Raw genomic sequence first — 19,134 nt, forward strand, 5'->3', positions numbered from 1 at the left:
CAGCTGTGCCCACTCACTTTCTCCACTTATTCGGCGAGTTCTCATCYCAGTGAAGTGTCCGTACATCAGCTGGGCTAAGTCTGGACCACAATGTCTCCAAACTAGAGAACTCTAATGAACCGTGCCTCACATTGCTCCTTCTGAATGCAGCTGGCAGAGCTCTCTTACACTACTCCAAAGGAGAGCACGACTGGTATTAGAATATACTTAACTTAAGCAGAACYTTGGCTCATTATTCCCTTGCACTGCTTATCCTGGGAATTTTGCAACAGGAATGAAAGGATTGCTCCATATGGGTGAGGAAATCACAGGATCTTTACTCCATCCAGCCAAGCTGGGGAACTCCATATTCTGGGATCAGCAGCTGTGTGTTCCCAAAAGCTTAAATCAGAAGCACCAGCTGGGACAATCCTGTCTTCAGTCCTGAGYAGGAGTAGATCTGGAGCTCACCCTCCACTCTTCCCTCCCCATATTCAGCCAGCAGCCACTGCTGTCTTTCAAACAGAGTCCTGGCAATACTGGTCAGCACTTTTTGCTGAGCCAAGTGAACAGGAATGGCTATGACTGCAGATCATTTCTTTATTGTCCACTGACTATTTTCCAAGGGCTGTCATTTCCTTCTCCAGGCTTTCTGGTTAGCAGTATTCCATATTTCCTAGGGAAATATAAGCCTAAGCAATGTTGCCGTGTCAGAGGAGCTAAACACAGGAAACAACATGTGCCCACACAACCTTCAGGACTCCACAATACGATGGCTAGACACAAAATGCGATACAATTCCCTTGTAGGGAAATGCCTTGTAGGGCAATACTTAACCCTACCAATTTTAGTGAATTGAGCTTAGGTCTGGAGACTCAAATCCCATATTAGTATTGATTCTAAGACTCTAAGTCTGCCTATTATTGCCGCACAGACAAGGTAATCAGAAGGAGAAAAAGTCATACTACAAGAGGAAAAGCTTGGAATGAATCTATCAACCACAGAAAACAATTCTGCAATTGGCCTGTAACTTCAGCGAGCCCTTACCAAAGGGTCCAGCGTTAGCATTTTACACCCCTAACGCTCCTTCAGGTTTAATGGCTGTTTCAGTGTGCTTCCATTCAAGATGAGAGCTCCAGCTGTGCTAGCTCCCACGAGAAGACATTCTCCTTCGCCGYTCGCCTCCGTGCTCCCCGCAGGCACGCTGCCGCTTCGCCACCRATTTCATCACCAAGGACAGCAGCTCCTCCCGGCCGAACGCGCTCTTGGGCTTCCCAACGGCGTCGCTCCGCTGCCAGGGTAAACCCACAGCCTTCTCGGGCTGACGTGCCAACGGGCCATCGAGCACCTCTAACCACCAAGCACTCTAACGACTGAAGAAGCCTCTGTGCTCTCATCAGTGAAGGATTAATCCTTGCTATAAGTCCAGTGGCTTACTACCAGTCTGGCTTTCAATGTGCCAAGACACGGGACTTCATCCACTTAATAGACTAGTTAATTGTTTGATAAACTGCATTAAGAGATTTCTCTCAATTGCACTGTACAAATTATGGTCTTAAAAACAACGCCTTCCCTCTTAACATTTACACATTTCAGTTCTAATTAAACTCCAAATTCCTTTCCAATGCAGAAGCATCACCCCAGATGATTTTAGTGCAGCATGAAGGGGTCTGAGCCAAACCCTAGTTTGGTCACTGCAAGAAAGCAGTGCTCTCCTCCATCTGCTCTGCAAGTACAGCAGAAATCAAGAGGAAAGAACTGAACAAGATCATGGTGGGGAAAAGGCAGACTATGAGCACAGAACCATAGCGCACAACCCAAGCTACTGCTAACACTAGAAACTTGTTTTTCATCCTCTTCCCTGGCTGGTCACAGATCGTCAGCCCAGGGCTGCAGAGACCACCCGATTCAGTCACAGGTTGGAGTTGAAAAATTCMATTCTCCTGACATAACAGATGCTTCAGCGGAGAAAGAAAAACCATGCAGCGTAGCAGAGGAAAAAAACTCTCCCAAATGGCCAATGCAAGACCAGATAGCATGAAATGATGGAACACATCAAAAAAGCTCAACACCTTGTGCCCTGTATCCACATTCCTCTGCACTGCTGTTCCCGAAACACACAGTGACAGGACTAGCTTGCATTTCAGGTGCTACAAATCCAAGATGTTYTACTACATGTTTTATTCTCTAGAACCTGGGACGAGGGGTCGGAAAGACAATATGTTACACACACACACACACTCACTATATTTGGGAATCGAGCCGCGTACTGAGCAGAGCAGCAAYGCATTCAGAGCACATCAAGGGATTAAAAACGCATTAAAACATTCTGTCCAAATCCAGTCCTCCTCAGCACAGAGAATGTGCATCTGTCACGAACACATACGTTCCACAGAAGAGGCCAAATATCTTGCACACTACGCGGCAGTTTTTCTTCTTTTAAATGGCTCAGGATAGACACCAGACTGCCTTCCCGAGCAAGCAAAGGCCACCGAAGCACAGCCCTTGAGCTGGAAGAAGGCCTGGAGGACAGAACACATGGGCTCTTCCATTTTCGTGTAACACCCGTGTAAGGCGCTCTGCTGAGCCTGCTAACAAGAATACGGGCAAGAGTTCAGCTAAACCTGAAAGCCACCCAACATCTACCCGATCTATTCCACATCTTTACAATAAGCTGCATGAGAACATGCACGGCTAAGCTAGGTGCAAACACTCCGAGACACTCAAGTCATCCCCAAGTTGTCCAGTCTCCTGGGTTTGATGTTATACTGTTACCTCTTCATCCTCATCCTCATCTTCAACATCCAGGATACCCGAATCCTGCTCAGACATGGGGCTAGTGTTTTTTACCTCCAGCTCTGAGCTTGCGCAGACTTCTTTCTTGGACTTCTTTCCGCTGCTTATCCTGGGATGCTGTGATACAATATTGTCCAGGTTTCTTTGCTGCTGTGCCTAGAAAAAAAGCAGATTTCACGTTTTATGATAGGCATCCTCCGACTTATTTTTTTTTCAGCCAAAAGATGCAATCAGTCATGAAATACACCAAATGAGGCAAAATAAAACACACACTTAATGGAACTTAGAAATGTAATGTTTTTCCTAACCCAGATATTCCAGAGAAACAGAAGATTCATTTCAAAACCATTGCAGCAATTATGCAACAATACAAACAACATTCTGACTCTTCACAAATCAAAATGCCAAACCCATCGTACTGCCATATTGATCTATTTACAGCACAGATGCAGAAATATTAGCCCATAGGCCATGTGGTGACTGTCACAGGCTAAATTAAAGGACCTACTTAACTGTTGGATTTGTTCCTCTCTTTTCAACCCGTGTCAGCACAAAACAGTCCACATCTGGACCCCAGAGGTTCCTGAAAGCATTTTTGTGGTACCCCAGGAGATCTTCACTGCGCGTTGCTCGTTTACAGAGCGGTCTGTAAGAGGCGTTCAAACCCAGACGCCCTCCCCGGGCGAGCCGGGGACGCGGGGAGCGAGCACGCGGGCTCTGCGGAGCTCCCTCGTGCCACCGCTCACGCGCACTCCTCGTCCTTGGGTTTTGCTCCCGAGAGCAGTCAGTAGACGTCGTCTACTAGAAAAACCCRCGCTGGCTTCCTCATCGCTAGCGAGCACGCTATCCGACAGGAAAATCCTCTAGTCCTGATGTTCCAAGAGATTTGACCGTGAAGCTCAARCTGAAGTGCACGGAGGGGGAACGGCATACGGGCACAGTTCGAACTCCAGGTGCAACATCACGTCTAACACAAGGGGAAGAGGCCAGGCCAACAAATTAACTGGTTCTGTGCATCAGGGCTTGCGCTCTGCTGTAAGCAGAAAATAAACCCTCTAAACACTCAAATTTATAAGAATACAGGCACATAGATTTATAGAATCTCTCCTATATTCATATATATGGAAAGAGAGAAAAATATATGAAAATCATCCAGATGCCTTCCTAAAAAGCAGTCACTTTAGACGGCGCAGACATATAAAATACATACATATACAAGCGCACGTGTGTATGTATATCATTACATTTATACAAATTCCCCATACAATCAAAATCGAGCCTGTATCTGAGGGTTTGATACAGCAGTTGCACACGCACACAGCTCAACCGTTAGCAGCACATCACACCACYGAGGTGGCCAGAGGGACCATCGATGTCCCACACTTAGGAAAGAGCCTGACTCTAGGTGGAAGAAGGAATCCTGGAMGCCCTGTTGCAGGTAGCGGTGCCAGCAAAGCCACCTCAGACCAGACTTTCGACCTTTAGATTACGCGCTGCTTTTGCAGCGGTGTTATGAATGAAGAAASAGGTTGGAAAATCCAAATCCAAAGGGACAGGTTTTCATGGATAAAGGGGGAAAGCAAAAACGAAGGCATTGATTTAAACGAATTTTTGCCGGCTCAGATTGCAACTCAGACACAGCAACTGATTGTGCTACAGAAACAGCAGAGACTGAAAACAAGCGGGACCTCAAAAAAAAATCCAAAAAACAACAAAAAACTCCACAAATTGCGTTTTGCTACCTGAACTGCAAAAAGAAGCAAGCGTTGTACTTGGAGCGTAAACCGCCAAAACACTTTGATTTTAAACAGTATCAATATCCCAGAGAAAGACGTTATAAGTGACTTTTGACAGCTGCTCTTTCGGGCCAGCTCCCCTCAACCCCCTCCCCGGAGGGAACGAGCCCGTCGGACGGATCGCTTCCAGYTTCCGGATCCAGCGAACCTCCAAAGCCAAGCGCTACACGGACACGTCCTCTCCCCGCGCAAGGCGCGCCGGGCTCTCCCGCGCCGCCGGCGGGCTGCCCCTGGCCGCGTCCAGGCCCGCAYGGGCTGCTCGGCCCCAAGCGCCGCGCTCAGCGCCCGCGGCAGGATTAACCCGCCGCGCTGCGCCAGGGCGCCGCGGCAGCGCAGCCTTGACCTCTAGCGGCTGCAAAGCAGAAACACCACGAAAGCCGAACGCCGCCCAAGACAAATTTCGCTAGCGACGTCTATACTTGAAGCAATTGGGAAAAGCGGGTGTTTTTTTGCATTAGAAATCTCTAACTTCAGAGGCACAACTCTCCAGAAAGCCATTGCAACATCATCTAAAGAGAATTAGGACTTCAAAAAGGGGAACAAGCGCTTGGTCCGTCTGAAGGCCACACAACAAAGAGCGCCCAGGCTCGACCCCCCYCTCAGATACACCCGCTCACGGCGCAAATTACCCAGCTGAAGCGCCACCGAGTTGTAATGCCGAATCCACTGCAAATTACACCAGAAGCAAGCCCAGCGTACTCATTAAAATCTCTCAGATTCATATAATCTCTGGTTTTTTTCCTCAGGAAAAAAGGAGAAATAAAAGAACTGGAAAGACGCAAAGTTGTACATAAAACACTGMGCTTTGAAGGGGTCATTAAACGGGGCACAGCAAGGAGAAAASCCAGCGGTCGTGGGAGAGGAAGCCCTCGGCCGGTTAGCTCAGCACGCTCGGCTGCGAGCTCTGCCACCCGAGCTCCAGGCCTGTCATATTACGTATTTGGCTGAGTGTGGACTCGGTCTCAGCTGAGAACCTTGTAGACACGGCCTCAGAAGATTGTGTTGCTCCTCCATCTTTCAAACAAAAGCTACTGATACCTTCTCTCTGCATACAGCTCTCAGTATCTGGCGAGCAGTGGACAGCCCTGACCTGAAACTCCCGAGCTCGGGAAATCTGTCCTTCCAGAAGAAGGTCCAGGGCAGGGAGTTCAAAACSCAAATTCATATCCTGTGTTTTGCCTTTGTTTTATTGCAAAGTTTTAATTAGTTCCCCAACTAAAGGTTATCAGCAGAAGAATTCTGACCTGAATTAAAACCCAGGGATCTGCCAGGAACGAAAAAAAAAAGGAAAGAAAGAAAGAAAGAAAAGGATAGACCCACAAAAAGCAGCAGAGAGGTGTTCCCAGTGACTTTAATTTTTCCGGCCTACGAGGGGCAGATTTTACCTCCACGATCTGGAGGGGGCAGGGGGAGCTCCGAGTAACGAGACGCTCTCCAAGGCGCGCAAGCCCGCTGCCGTGCCCGCCGGCAGGGAGCAGCAGGGACTGAAGGGGCCGAGAAGCGAGGAACATCACGTTTTTGTTAACTTCGGCGGGCTCGGGTGAAGTCACCGAGGTTTCGGTTTCACCTGGAGAGAAAAAGCGAGCCGAGAGGAGGCCCAGAGGAAGCAACTAAGGAGGAATCCGGGCTTAACAGCCGAGGAGTTTCCAGGGCCGGCGCGCCCCGCCGGCCCCGTCCCTCCCGGCGCGGCAGGAGCTCGACGCGGCGCGCGGAGGGCACGAGCCGGCCGGCGCAGCGGGCGCGTTTGGAGCTCCACGTCCTGCTTGGCACAGAGGGGCCCGCCGGGAGCCCTCTGAAGAGGCCCCCTTTGGAAACCCCATCAGAGCGCTGGCGACGCTCCAGCGCGCCCTCCGAAAACGGGGGAGCMCGGGGCCGCGGCGAGGAGAAGAGCCCTCCAGGGACAAAAATAAAATAAAAAAAAATCCCCTYACCTTTTGGTGTGGTTTACACAAAAGCAAGTGCATTTTTCTGTTACTCGGTCCGATTGGCTCTATTATACGAGACTATCAACCTCTCAACTCTCTGCCTCATGGACAATATTAAAAAAAAAAAATAATTAAAGAAACCAAATGTCTGCTCACAGCCAACGTTACATGCAGCAATAACATGCAGCGCGTTGGGTTCCCATAGCTGAAACTCCCTCTGCATGGAGTTACTTTCATTTGCTCACGTGATGAGCACACAAGCTGGCCAGCTTCGCYGCAGCCCAGCATCACCCCACGCTGACGGGACACGACACACGGCTTCCAGAAGTAACGCCATGTCCAAACCGGACGGCGGAGAAAGCAAGCAGAGCCTTCCCTTGCCACCCTGCTGGTGTGCATCTGGGCTAGGGACCTACGTTAGTGGTGGTAACTGGTCAAGGGACACCTAGGAGCTGCTGCTCGTTTCTACAGCTGATGARCTAGCAGCTTTTGCTGGTTGAATAAAACCACAAGGATCACTCTCTCGCTGCTGTTTCTTGAGAAACAGAGGATCAAAATAGCAAGGGAGGGGAATATAATTTCTATTTTCATTAGGTGTTTTCCCTCCCCAACCATCGGCTTCCATTACACGATATCCACGTCATTCTGCCCAAAAAGCTTCGGTTCTTGGGGTTTTTTGTCAAGTCTGACGTACAAGAGTCACTAGCCTTCATTATTTTCCAGTCCGTCCTCACCTTGCAGCTTTCCAGGCTGAATTTTGGAGCCACAACTGCATGTTTGTAAATTCTCACGTAACTGAGCCACAAGTGACCAGGCGCACGGCCTGGCTTGCAAGAGAAATTAAGGGTACCGGCTCACTCTACTAGTGAGAGGCGGTAGCAGAGTTAAGCACAGTAACAGGACCRCTTGCGACCAAGCGAACATAGCCCATGAACTGCAAGCGCGTCTTGTGCGACTAAGCTGGAGAAGTGAGCAGCCTCGCAGAGTGGGCATGGGTTCCTCAAAGCTTTAGCTAGAGGAGTCACGTMCTTCAGAAGGGAAAGCTGATATACCACCTACACTGGCAATGAACTGCTTTAAAAATAACAATAATAATATGTGTTTTATAGGTTTATGACTGTCTTATTTTTTGGCATTGGTTTGCCACGTTGACAGGGAGCACWTCTTACCTCCCGTCACCTCCACCCACCAATGAACTGCCAATATTTACTTTTAAGAARAACCTAATTAGCTCTTTCCTGATGAGTCGGTAGATAAGACACAGCAAAAGCGGTTTTATTATTTAGAAAGCATTGAAGTACCACTGCGGTTAGCTTTGGTGGTTTTGATTAGTTACTGAGCATTTGCTGCWATGATTATTTTATAGACCCCTCTAATGGGCTGCGACACAGAACTTTAAAATATTGTTTCACAATATCCCCAGGAATGGAATACATATTCCTTAAACWGCATTACAAAAAGCAGACTGGCTACAGGGGAAGAAAAAAGGAAAGTTAATAAAAAATGACAGCATGGCTGGCTCCCTGCCAGAGATCCATTTGAAAGTTATAAAGCCCCTCTCAGATCAGATAAAAGCGCCTATTATTATTGCAAGGTGTAAACTCAACACGCCGACACGGCTTCTGTTTTGAGTTTTAACTAAAACCCCGGCGCTTGTCAAGACGTAAGAGCTTCTGCCTCTCTGCTCGCTCGGCGTTAAGTGGTGCTCAGGCGACGCAATCTGCCCGAGGTCCCCCGCAGCTCACGAAACGGGGCCCGAGAGCAGCGGCCTTGCTGGAGCTGGGTCATCAGAAAAAACAGTTTGGAGACAGCAGGTTCGAAGCGTCGCTCTCCCCAGCACGGACGTTTCTCCCACTTCCCTCTCCTCCTTCCCTAGGAAGGACTTTCCTCCTCGGAAGCTAAAGCCCAGGCCGCGATGCTGCAGAGCGAGGTCCCAAGTAACGGTTTTGCTCAAACTTTCGGCATCCAGCAGGCATCTGGGAACCAGGAATCTTCCCCCAGCTTTTGCTGCCACGCAGTGATTCAGCCTCATCTCTTCTCACCCCCTTCTCCTCCTCATTTTCCTTAGCCACACAGCAAGGTCAGTATTATTTACATCCTCGGAGTTCATTGTAAAGAGTAAATTGGCTAATTTGACATTTTATATCTAAATATATAAAACCTCTAATGTTCTTTGGAGATGCTCCTTTGATCCAGAACTTAAGAGAAAAGGATGAGCTATTAAGACTTCAGTAGTCTCCTTTCCTTAGGAGCTGCAAAAAGTAGTTTATCGTATTAGCACTGATAAAAGGAGTTAGGCAACCAAGCCTTCCAGCTCAGTTGTGTAATAAAAGACAAAAAGTCATTTTTAACAGGTCCTTTATCGAGCCAGGTGTTGATTTACACTTGCRTGTGATCTAGCCTCCACACCAAGCCATCTGCAAGCAGGCATCAAAAGTAGCTCAGCCGCACGATTAAAAGGTTTATTTCACACATTTGCACGGAGTGGAGAAGCTGAAAATTAGATAAGGTGGCTAATCGCAGGAGGAGGACCGCGGCTCCGCCAGGTATTTCAAACACATTAAAGAACACGGCCCCGACACCTGCGAGACTCGGGTCTCCGTTGAACCGGTCCCAACAGCCYGCAAGCCCGGCTCAGAGCAAAGCTTTGCCGCTCGCTGTTAGGAGACTTGATGCATAGTCTGTGCTTAACCCTTAGCAACAATTCAAAACTATTTTCCGAGTGGTTCTGATCATCCTCATACAAAAGCCCCTGCTATACATAGTGGTAGATATCACGCTCTAGTGATTCTTTTAATGCTGCTTTTGATACAACATTGATGAGACTTAGTGATGACTCAAAGCAAGAGCAGGAGCTCCCATGCTTCAGTTTAACCTCAGGAATGGAGCAAGTGGTGAGACGACCCCAACCAAACCCATCCAGGGTGAATGGGTCCCACTCTTCCCTCCCATGCCCAGATGACCAACTCAGACAAAACCTGGCAGGATCAAGCCTTAGCTTTACGTACCCCCTCGGGCACTGGGGACGAGCAACGATTTTCTAAGCAAGCGTTCATGTCAACACGCTCTCTGCCAAGACAGAAGTAACAGCCTTTTTACTCTATTGCAAAGAAAAAAAGCCAAAAAAAAGKCCAGAAGAAAAGGGACATGGAAGGAGAAAGGAGGGAAACAGTAAAGGGGCAGTTTTGAGCTTTGATCTAAAGCTCCTGAGAAAATGCAYGATGTCCCACTACTCGCTCTTGCTTGGGTCTTGTCCTGTGATGAGACAGCAGCACCTAAGCCCTGCAGCCAGTATAACAGCCCAGATGATTTCTCCCTTCATCTGAAAGTACTGGGAGATGTCTCCAGTTACCAGCATTAGCGYCCCCAACATGGGGATTTCCAAAGCTTGGTCACCACAGCCTGCAGGCAGCTCTACCAGAAGTGCCAATGTCTAATCTTCACCTCTCTTTAGATGGATGCAAGCAACCTTCTGGTTGCTGTCTCATCTCACGTCTCACCCTCAGAAGTTGCAAAACGATCACACCTATGGCCATTTGCAGCGAAATTCAAATTACATCTCACAAAAGATTGAAAAGGTGTTGGACTGSAAAGCTTTGGGAGACATGGCCTATGGGTATTTTGAGAAACCAGTATCAGCTTGCTGATGGCTGAGGAGTTGAGCACTGCTTTGGCTTGGAGGTGCAACTGTCTGCAGTCTAACACTGTACAGGGCTCTCCTGCGCACTCATAATCCACGGTAACACATGCAAAACAAAGTTGGAAAAGCCGATTCCAAAATTCTGAGTATTAGTATTCATATTTTCCCTCCTGCCGTTTAGAGGGTAAGGGCCTCTCAAAGGCACTGGTATGTTAAGAAACACTCTAATATCCCCATTTTTCATGTCAAGAAATGGAAACAGAGGCAGAGTTGCYCACTCGCCAGGACACCAAACAAGGATGACAACCCATCAGTTCCTGAGTCTCAGCTCTGCACTTATTTATCTTGACCAAACTGACCCTCAAAAATTGTTTTAAATTATGCCATTAAAAAGAGTGTTAATCCTCATATCCTGGCCACAAATTACACTCTTTTACTCATTTCTCTGTGGGAGTTCCCAAACTGCTATGTTTCACACAGTCTCTCTCTCTGGGCCTTGTCTAGCATTTTGGAGATAAGTTTCCTTTCAAGAATCTAAGATTCTGCTTTTGTTTCCATTTATCAGTCTGGTCTGGGTTTTTTTCCCCCCCACTAAAACAAGAATTCTGAGAAATCGCAATGTTCAAAGCACCTATCTTAGATGGTCCCGATTATCCCAGAACACACAAAGACTCATCTAAACAAAAGGAAAGGATAAAGCCCTAAGCAATAAGTCCTGGACAAAACACTCCTTGGCCTGTCCACAAGGCAGCTTGTAAGTCTCTTAAATCAGATCTGGGGAGTAGATACCCTTAAGATCTGGCCCACAGTCCAGATCTGCAGTCGGGAAAGCGTGTATTCACGATCATCTGAGATACAGGTCGCACAGCTGGCCTCCAACTGCACCAATGCAGCCCGCAGCCTTCCACAAATTACARTAAAGGCAGGAATGCTCTCTCCCAACGTTCCCCTATGGGAGAAACCCTACTGGTATGCTCTTGGCAATGGCTCCAAGATGTTAACGTCATCCAACATGTCCGCACTGACAACTCACCTGCTCTGAGATGTGCCCAAAGACCTTTCGCAGACCCACAAGGGCACTGAGCTCTGTGCCAAGAAGATGCAGCAGGTAAGTTGTCCTAACATGGGGTACAGGGTGAATTAACGGTAGCAACACCCTGCAGTAGATGGCCTACAGTGAGACTCYCAGACATTAGAGACCTAACAGGGCGTTAGATTAAAACATGGTAGAGTTGGGCTCCATAACCCTGACCACAGCTGGGAAGAACGTGCTGGGCTAAAGGACTTCTTGAGAGCCTTGTGGTTCTATTTTCTATGACATATAAACACTTTTCTACCGGCAGGCGGAAGGGGCTCGCTCAAACTGCAGACAACTTCAAACTCAAAGCAGGTGATGGTATAAGGAAAATTTCAGCCATGTATCAAGGTACCAGACACGTAAGCAGTARCACGGGGTAAGGATCACAGCAGCTGAAGAATGAACCAGAACAAATGGAGAAATTGCCAGCATCTCGTTCATCTTTCTTGAGGGACACAGATAGCCATGATATCCCCACCTTTACAAAACTRAAAGAGAAAGAAAAACTCTTCCTTCAAAAAGGAATACTTCCTTCCATGCAGGAATAACCTCTATGGGTTTTTTCTTGATGAAAAACCCACAAATAAGCCCAAAGGGCTGAGCCACTTTTCTTGTTAAGTGCTAAATAGCTTTTTTCAAGAATAACCATCTTCTCCCTGATCCAAGAGCTTTGAGGTAGTAGTAGAAGAAAGAACAASGTTATTTTGTTATTTCTGTTTTTAATTAATCAGAGTTAAACAGCCTCTGCTTCTCCAAGCAGTTGACTAAAATCCATATGAGAAATTTCACTGAAAAGCACTTTACAGAAGAGCTTAAACTTTACTTGGCTTACTTCACTTCACACAGATTCCTCTGACACTTAAGCACATAGTGGAATATCCTGCTGATAGACAGCTTTTTTTCTAAGCAGTTGCTCACCAAGGATAAGACTGCTAGGCACAAGGGTTGGGGAGTTTAGGGAAGAGATTATAGGAGAGAAGGAGAGAAGGCATTACACATTCATCATACTTACAACAGTATTACTCGGTGCAAAACCCACTCTCCAAAGTCAACAAATGATCTTTTTAAAACATAAAAATGCATTTTTAGTCAAAATAGTAGATAAGCCTTTTCTATTACAGTATGTTCCCAAGACTTTTCTCCACATGTTGACAATTAGTATTTTGCTTGTATCACAATTTTTAGCATTTAAACTAGAAATAAACATACAGAGATAAACCAAAGCTTGAAATGATCTCATCTTGCTTCTGTAAGTTTATATAAAATTCACCTTTAAAGCACTAAAAGCCAGTGGAGAATTAATCAGTCATTTTTAAAAAGGCCACATTCAAAGTCTCCGAACTTACATAAGTCAAAATCAGAAAAATTATGGAAGGCCCCAAGCCTGCTATTTTCTGGACATCATCTGCCCTCTAAAGGCTAATACGGAAACTGCACTGTGGGCTTTTCAAAGCCACGACTTCTCTCCATCATAGCCATGGTTCCTTTTTGTAAGGCAACAGGCTAGAAATGAATCTGAAAAAAAAAAGTGTTATTTATCACATTACTTTCTTTCTTTTCTATTTTTSCCTTCTCTCCCACAGTTTGTCCTACTCTTCCACTATTGAACTGAATCCCATCACAGCTCAGCCAAAGCTTAACAGAGCTCAAGCCCCATGGGGTTACAAAGGAGAAATTCTGACTTMATTAAACTCAAAGAAAGCTCTGCCACTGACTTAATGGAGCCAGGATCTCACTCTATAGACAGGCTTTTAAGTGCTGCAAGAAAGAGGAATATCAAGCATAAATCAATACAATTCTGTCCACTGTCCGGTTATATCTCTTTCACCATTCTATATAATTTTGCAAATCTAGTGGCAGAACAGTAACACAGATGTTGCCACATGAGCCTAACATTTGCTAAGAATACATATGAGACTTTCAGTGCAACCACGAACATCATATATGCAAGCCTTTGACATCTAACATTGGCATTTCCATACTAAACCRGGAATCAGCCACAGCCGGAAGATGGGAGAGCGTCAGAGTTGGCCTTCGATTGCTTATTTCAGAAGAAACAATATCCACAGAGACCTTCCAAGCCAACATGCCTTAGTAATATTCCATACGGCCTAACGGTTTTTTTTGGTTATTTCTTTGAAGCGTGTTCTTCCTCAACCAAAACATGCTAGCCCTTGACAACCCTACTAAAAACAAAGACGGAAAAGATCAACGCTACTATTCATTAAACCTTAATACGCASCCTTTTTTTGTATTATGCATTATTCAATAAATTCTGTCTATAAATTCAGAAAGAATGACCTTGCATAAAACATATTACACAAGCTAAAGGCATATTTCATAGAATAATGTTTCAATATTGCACACTGTGCCTTCACATCGTAATTACTCATTACCAGTACAACACAAAGCAAAACAGAAGCCATGCTGAGGCTGTCACTGCCCAAACGTGATCGCTCGAATGTTGATACAGACATTTATCTGTATTTATCATGTCAAAATACCTCACTAGCCCAGCAGCCTGCAATCCCATCTGTGTGCAATTATTATAATGCAGCCAGACCACTTTTGTAAGGCCAGCGATGTTTTTTTGGACCTAGACATCTCAAACCACCTGTACCTAGCTGCCCCTCTGGAATCCCTTCRTGGGGACTAACCAGGAGCAGAGGTGTTAATATCCTCAAGTGACATTAGAGGAATTCACAGGTGTTACAGACTTTCCAAACACCTTGCTTTCATTAGGGAACCTTAATAGGGATTAAAATAACCCATTATCGTGGATTGAAATTTTAGGCTAAAGCACCTGCCAAAGCAGATTTGATGGATAGCATTAGCCCATCTTGCCTGCAGACAGTTTTGGGAAAGGATTTTCTGTTGAATTTCAACTGAGTTCACTGAAGTCATCACTGGGGTTTATAAATCAGCTTTGGTGACAAACTTCCTTTAGAGCAACACACGGCACGCGAGACAGGAGCCCAACTTGAAGGCATGTGTCAAAGCCCTAATCCTACTCTCCCCTCCTCAAATATATTTTTAAGAATGTTCAAGGAGGAAAAGAAAACGCTCAGTTTCCAGGGCGCCATTTCTTACCCTCATTAAGCACTTTACGATGGTTGGATTTAAACAATGAAATTTCAAATAATTTGACCATTGCCACACTTCCAACAGCATGGAAGTAATAGCAGAAAATATATACATATAGCAGAAAGAAGAGAGGGAGGGAAATCCACATTTCAGTTATCTAGAATAGGCAACTACCATCTCGGCACAAACATGATTTCATCCCCKAAACACTGAGCAACTTCCATAAGCTTCCACGAAGCTCTTCTACACTTCAATCCCTCTTTGAACACTGCCTCATCACAGTAAACTAATTAATTTAATCACACTTGCCTAATGACCTGTTTTCAAGAGTTCACTAAGGCAAAGGATTAACCATGTTAATGAGCCAGCAATGTACTCTTGTGGCCAAGGCAGCCAACGGTCTCCTCGGGTGCATTAGGAAGTGCTGCCAGCAGGTCGAGGGAGGTGATCCTGCCCCTCTACTCAGCCCTGGGGAGGCCTSATCTCGAGTCCTGTGTCCAGTTCTCGGATCCCCAGTACAAGAGAGACATGGAGCTACTGGAGAGAGYCCAGCGTAGGGCTACGARGATGATCAGAGGGCTGGAGCACCTGCCCTACGAGGAACGGCTGYGAGAGCTGGGCCTGTTCAGCCTGGGGAAGAGCAGACTGAGGGGGGATCTGATCARTGTGTACAAGTACCTGAAGGGAGGGTGTCAAGGGGACGGRGACAAACTCTTTCCAGTTGTCCCGTGTGACAGGACAAGAGGCARYGGGCAGAAATKGAAGCACAGGAAGTTCYGCCTGACCRTGAGGGGGAATTTCTTCACTGTGAGATTGACGGAGCATTGGACCAGGTTGCCCRGAGAGGTGGTGGAGTCTCCTTCTCTGGAGATGTTCAAGGCCCGCCTGGATGCAACCCTGTCTACCATGCTGTAGGAGACTCTGCTGAGCAGGGAGGTTGGCCTAGATGATCTCCAGAGGTCCCTTCCAACCTTACTGAYTGTATGATTCTACTGGAGAAAGTCCAGCATAGGGCTGCAAAGATGATCAGAAGATCATCTTACAAGGAAAGGCCGCAAGAGCTGGGCCTGTCTAGCCTGGAGAAGACTGAGATAGGACCTTATCAATGTCCACAAATACCTTAAGGGTGGGTGTCAAGAGGACAGGGCCAGACTCTTTTCAACAGTGCCCAGTGACAGGACAAGAGGCAGTGGGCACAAACTGAAGCACAGGAAGTTCTGCCTGAACATGAGGAAGAACTTCTTTACTGTGAGAGTAACGGAGCACTGGACCAGGTTGTGGAGTCTCCTTCTCTGGAGATATTCAAAGCCCCCCTGGATGCAATCCTGTGCAACGTACTCTAGGTGACCCTGCTTGATCAGATCGGTTGGACTAGATGATCTCCAGAGGTCCCTTCCAACCTCAACCATTCTGTGAGGTTCTGTGAAAGGACAGCTGGTATAATATGCACTATCATCAATAGCTTAGCATTCAGACAGAAGTTTCATCCAAAACCACCAAAGGGTCTTCCAACAGGACAATCCTGTCACTATATCATAGATGTAGTAAAAAAAAAAAAAAATCCTTTCTGAACAGAAGCAAATGACAAAACTTCCACTGACTGGATGGCTATGCTTTAATTTTCAGCACTGAAATGCTGAAGAATCTTTCCAGGGAGTCAGAATTAGCTGACTCTAGAGCAAGACACAGAAGTGTTGGCTGCCAGCTCACAAACTCATCCAGGTAACATATCCTTCCCACATTAGGCAGTGCTAGCCTACATTTAAACTTGTAGGCTTCAAAATTACAATTACATTTTTAAAAGACCAAAATAAACAGCAGCTTTCAAAAAAAAGCAATTAGAAAGTTAGCATTCTTCCAACTTCCCATTAATAAACATTTTACAGCCCTCCAACATGTGGCACTTCAGCATAACATCTGGCAGAAGGTAAAATGCCCTTGTCTACCTTTCGTAAGTATAGCAACATTTCAGCATTGGCAAAGATAGCCTGGTTCCCATTACCAGTTTTTTTCCATTTTAAGTTTACTAGTTAATTTTATAGAAACAAATAAAGGGACCTGCATATTGTAAATCTATTATGGATAAAAACATACCTCTGAAAAGAACCACAAGAAAATTCTCACACCTTCTCTCCACCCCCTTCCAATTTTAATTTATATACCATTAAAAATAAGAAAGAAAACAGTGCCTCTCAGTTGAGCTGGGAGGTCTTCTCTGCATCCCCTCTGCTAGTTCTCTTACAGCCATTGGCACATCTGGGGCACAGCTGTCCCTATCTAGATAACAATAATTGACCTATCACTTGTGCAAGAAACTCTACTTGCTATTGACAAACAGGAGGAAAAAAATAAGCATATTGTCATCTAGCTCCAGAATGAGGTTAGTAAGAAAAGCTGAAGAAAAAAATTCAATATGGTTTCAACTGYACTGCCTCCATCTGGAGTTAATGGATGTGCACCTGCTTTTCACAAGGTGTGAACCTGACCCCCCAAAGCGTGTAAGCAATTCAGTGGAACTATCTTAAACCAAACTAGTACGAGGGAGAGGTTTCCATGAGGGAAGAGTGATAAAGTTAGAAAACAAAAGACAACTTTGTACCACCACAAACGTGTTTTCCTAAGGAAAAGGAAAAAAAAGAAGAAGAAAAAAGAAAAGGGGAAATAAAAAAATGTTGTTAGACCTCACAATCACTAACCATCGCTGTTTGCTCTCACGTCATTGAAATTTTACACAGGTAGAATCCTGCTGGGTTTGCTGATCAGAAGTTATTACATAAAACCGGAGAAGTTGTCGGACTACATGTGTCACTCCGAGTGAGGCAGGTACCCCAGCCCTTGAACTCACAGCTGCCTCGGCCGTTGCATTCCTCTGGCAACTCTACGGCATCGGCAGCTCCTGGGAACCATGCCTCTTCCCACACGGATCTGGTCTGCACATGGGACTGAGTAACTCAAGCGGACTGAACCAGGCAGTATAACATGGCCATCAGCATATGTAGGGGAACATCTTCAACACCATCAGCACGCATGCCACAGGAGTGTGTCATCGATTCCAACATTGCGGCATGAATCAAACGAAAAAAATGCCCTGCCAACACACACTTCTCTTCCAAAATGTTTCATGGGCCATGAATTTTCAGGATGGCTGCAACTGCTGTAATCATATCTAAGCTTACAACTAATTTCCAGCTCATCAGCTTTGTCAGCATTACATGTCTAGCATTCATGATCATCTTCTGATCACACTCTCAGCACCTGCATCCTCAAGCACCTGAAGTTGCTCTATCCAACGGTGCTGGGGAAGTCTGCTCGAAGAAGCTACTTTCTCCTAGACACAGGTTTACTCATATCAGGAGAGGGGCAGGCTAATGCCTTTGGTAACACAGCCTAGCACAGTACTCCTCAGCTCCCCCATCGCCTACCTGTGCCAGCTCTATCTGCCCCCATACACATTTCCATTTCTTTACTGATCCAAGAATTGCATGCATTTTCACAAGACAGGATTGGCATATCCATTGATCTGCTAGCATCAGCGCTTAAACCATTGTCTTCTAAAAGGGACAAATAACCTGTAACCTACTAGTTAGAGCTCTGGGCAAAAGAAAGGGGAGCACTTGAATCCAGCTGAACTTTAATGTCATGCCTAGCCATCCAAACTTCATTTCCTACTGGAAGAGAAAAGGAGAACACTTAATCCCTGAATGCTATTGCACATGCAAGGTAGGATTGCACCTAAAAGAACCTCTTTTCTGCTAATWTGGACCTATAATTAGGGCCCTTAAAAAAAACACAGTAGAGAACACAACTTCATGGACAATCATTACATCTAATAGACAGTAACAGACTAGATGGCAAGACCAAACTTTTCTGGATGTCTAAAATCATGTCAGCTGATACTACTAATTAATATTTTGCAAGAATTTAGTGGAACAAACCTAATGTCATACTTCTGAATTACCACTTTAACTTCTACCAGGCTGTTCAAAAATCCCTTAATTCTGCATAAACACCAAGGACTTCTACATTGGCTCGACGGTTATCCTGGTTTACTATTACAATGGTACTACATCCGTTGTATAAAGCACCATAAAACAAAGCCAAAGAATCAAAATATCCTTTCCTTTTTTTTTTCCTAGCACAGTGACTGGCAAAGAACGACATCATCTGAGTAAGCTTAACTATAAACATTTTTCTTTTTTGCTGATTGCTCACAGCAGGCCTCCTTTGAATGCAGTACACAGCAAAAACTGAGCAGCTCAGGAGGACTATCTGCTGAAGCAGAGAATTATTTTCTGAGCAGTGCAAGGTTATCAAACAAAAGAAAACTAGGGACCGTGTTAAAACAGTCCAAAGAGCGCTCCTGCCAGTAATCACAGAGTCTTCAAGAAGTCGGAGTCCCCTCATCCTCCAAATAAATTCCAAATCGTCTTTTTTTCCCATTTCAAGCAAAGTGGAAAGAGAGATCCTCCCAACTCCCAAACTGTTAAATGACTTAATATCGTTGTTCTTAAAATGCTCTGGAGATACTTCAACAGAAAACATTGAAGAAATATTAAAGAGAATTTCATTCTAAAGCCGTGCAGGTCATTTAAGAGTCAGATCGACGGTTGCATTTAAGTCCAGTTCTCTGGTAAGCATGTAACTTCTCATTTAAGGTAATGGGTACCTGGGTGCTTAAAAGGTACATTACAAACCTTAGCACCTCCGTCAATCTCGCGCAAGACAACCTATGCCTACAGCCTCCCTACACCTTCAAACTATCTCATAAGCTACAACACGAATTCTCTACAGTCACGGAAGAACAAAAGAGATTTTAATAGACTCTGTAAGTGAAGT

The 19,134-nt window shown here is 45.6% G+C and overlaps 1 protein-coding gene across 4 annotated transcripts in view; it reads right to left on the reverse strand.

The window, feature by feature from the left end:
• The window catches only part of EXOC6B (exocyst complex component 6B), a 291,841-nt gene that overhangs the window by 151,723 nt on the left and 120,984 nt on the right, over positions 1-19,134 (reverse strand). For 3 of the 4 annotated variants that reach the window (XM_085308224.1, XM_085308225.1, XM_085308228.1), the window contains exon 7: positions 2,755-2,931. In XM_085308224.1, coding sequence (XP_085164350.1) covers positions 2,755-2,931 — 177 coding nt within the window. The remainder of the gene's footprint in view (positions 1-2,754; positions 2,932-19,134) is intronic. The other variant, XM_085308226.1, reaches the window with a different exon arrangement.

Source organism: Rhea americana, unplaced genomic scaffold (assembly GCF_003343005.1).
Source record: "Rhea americana isolate MKP2758 unplaced genomic scaffold, rheAme1 scaffold_270, whole genome shotgun sequence".
Classification (NCBI taxonomy): domain Eukaryota; kingdom Metazoa; phylum Chordata; class Aves; order Rheiformes; family Rheidae; genus Rhea; species Rhea americana.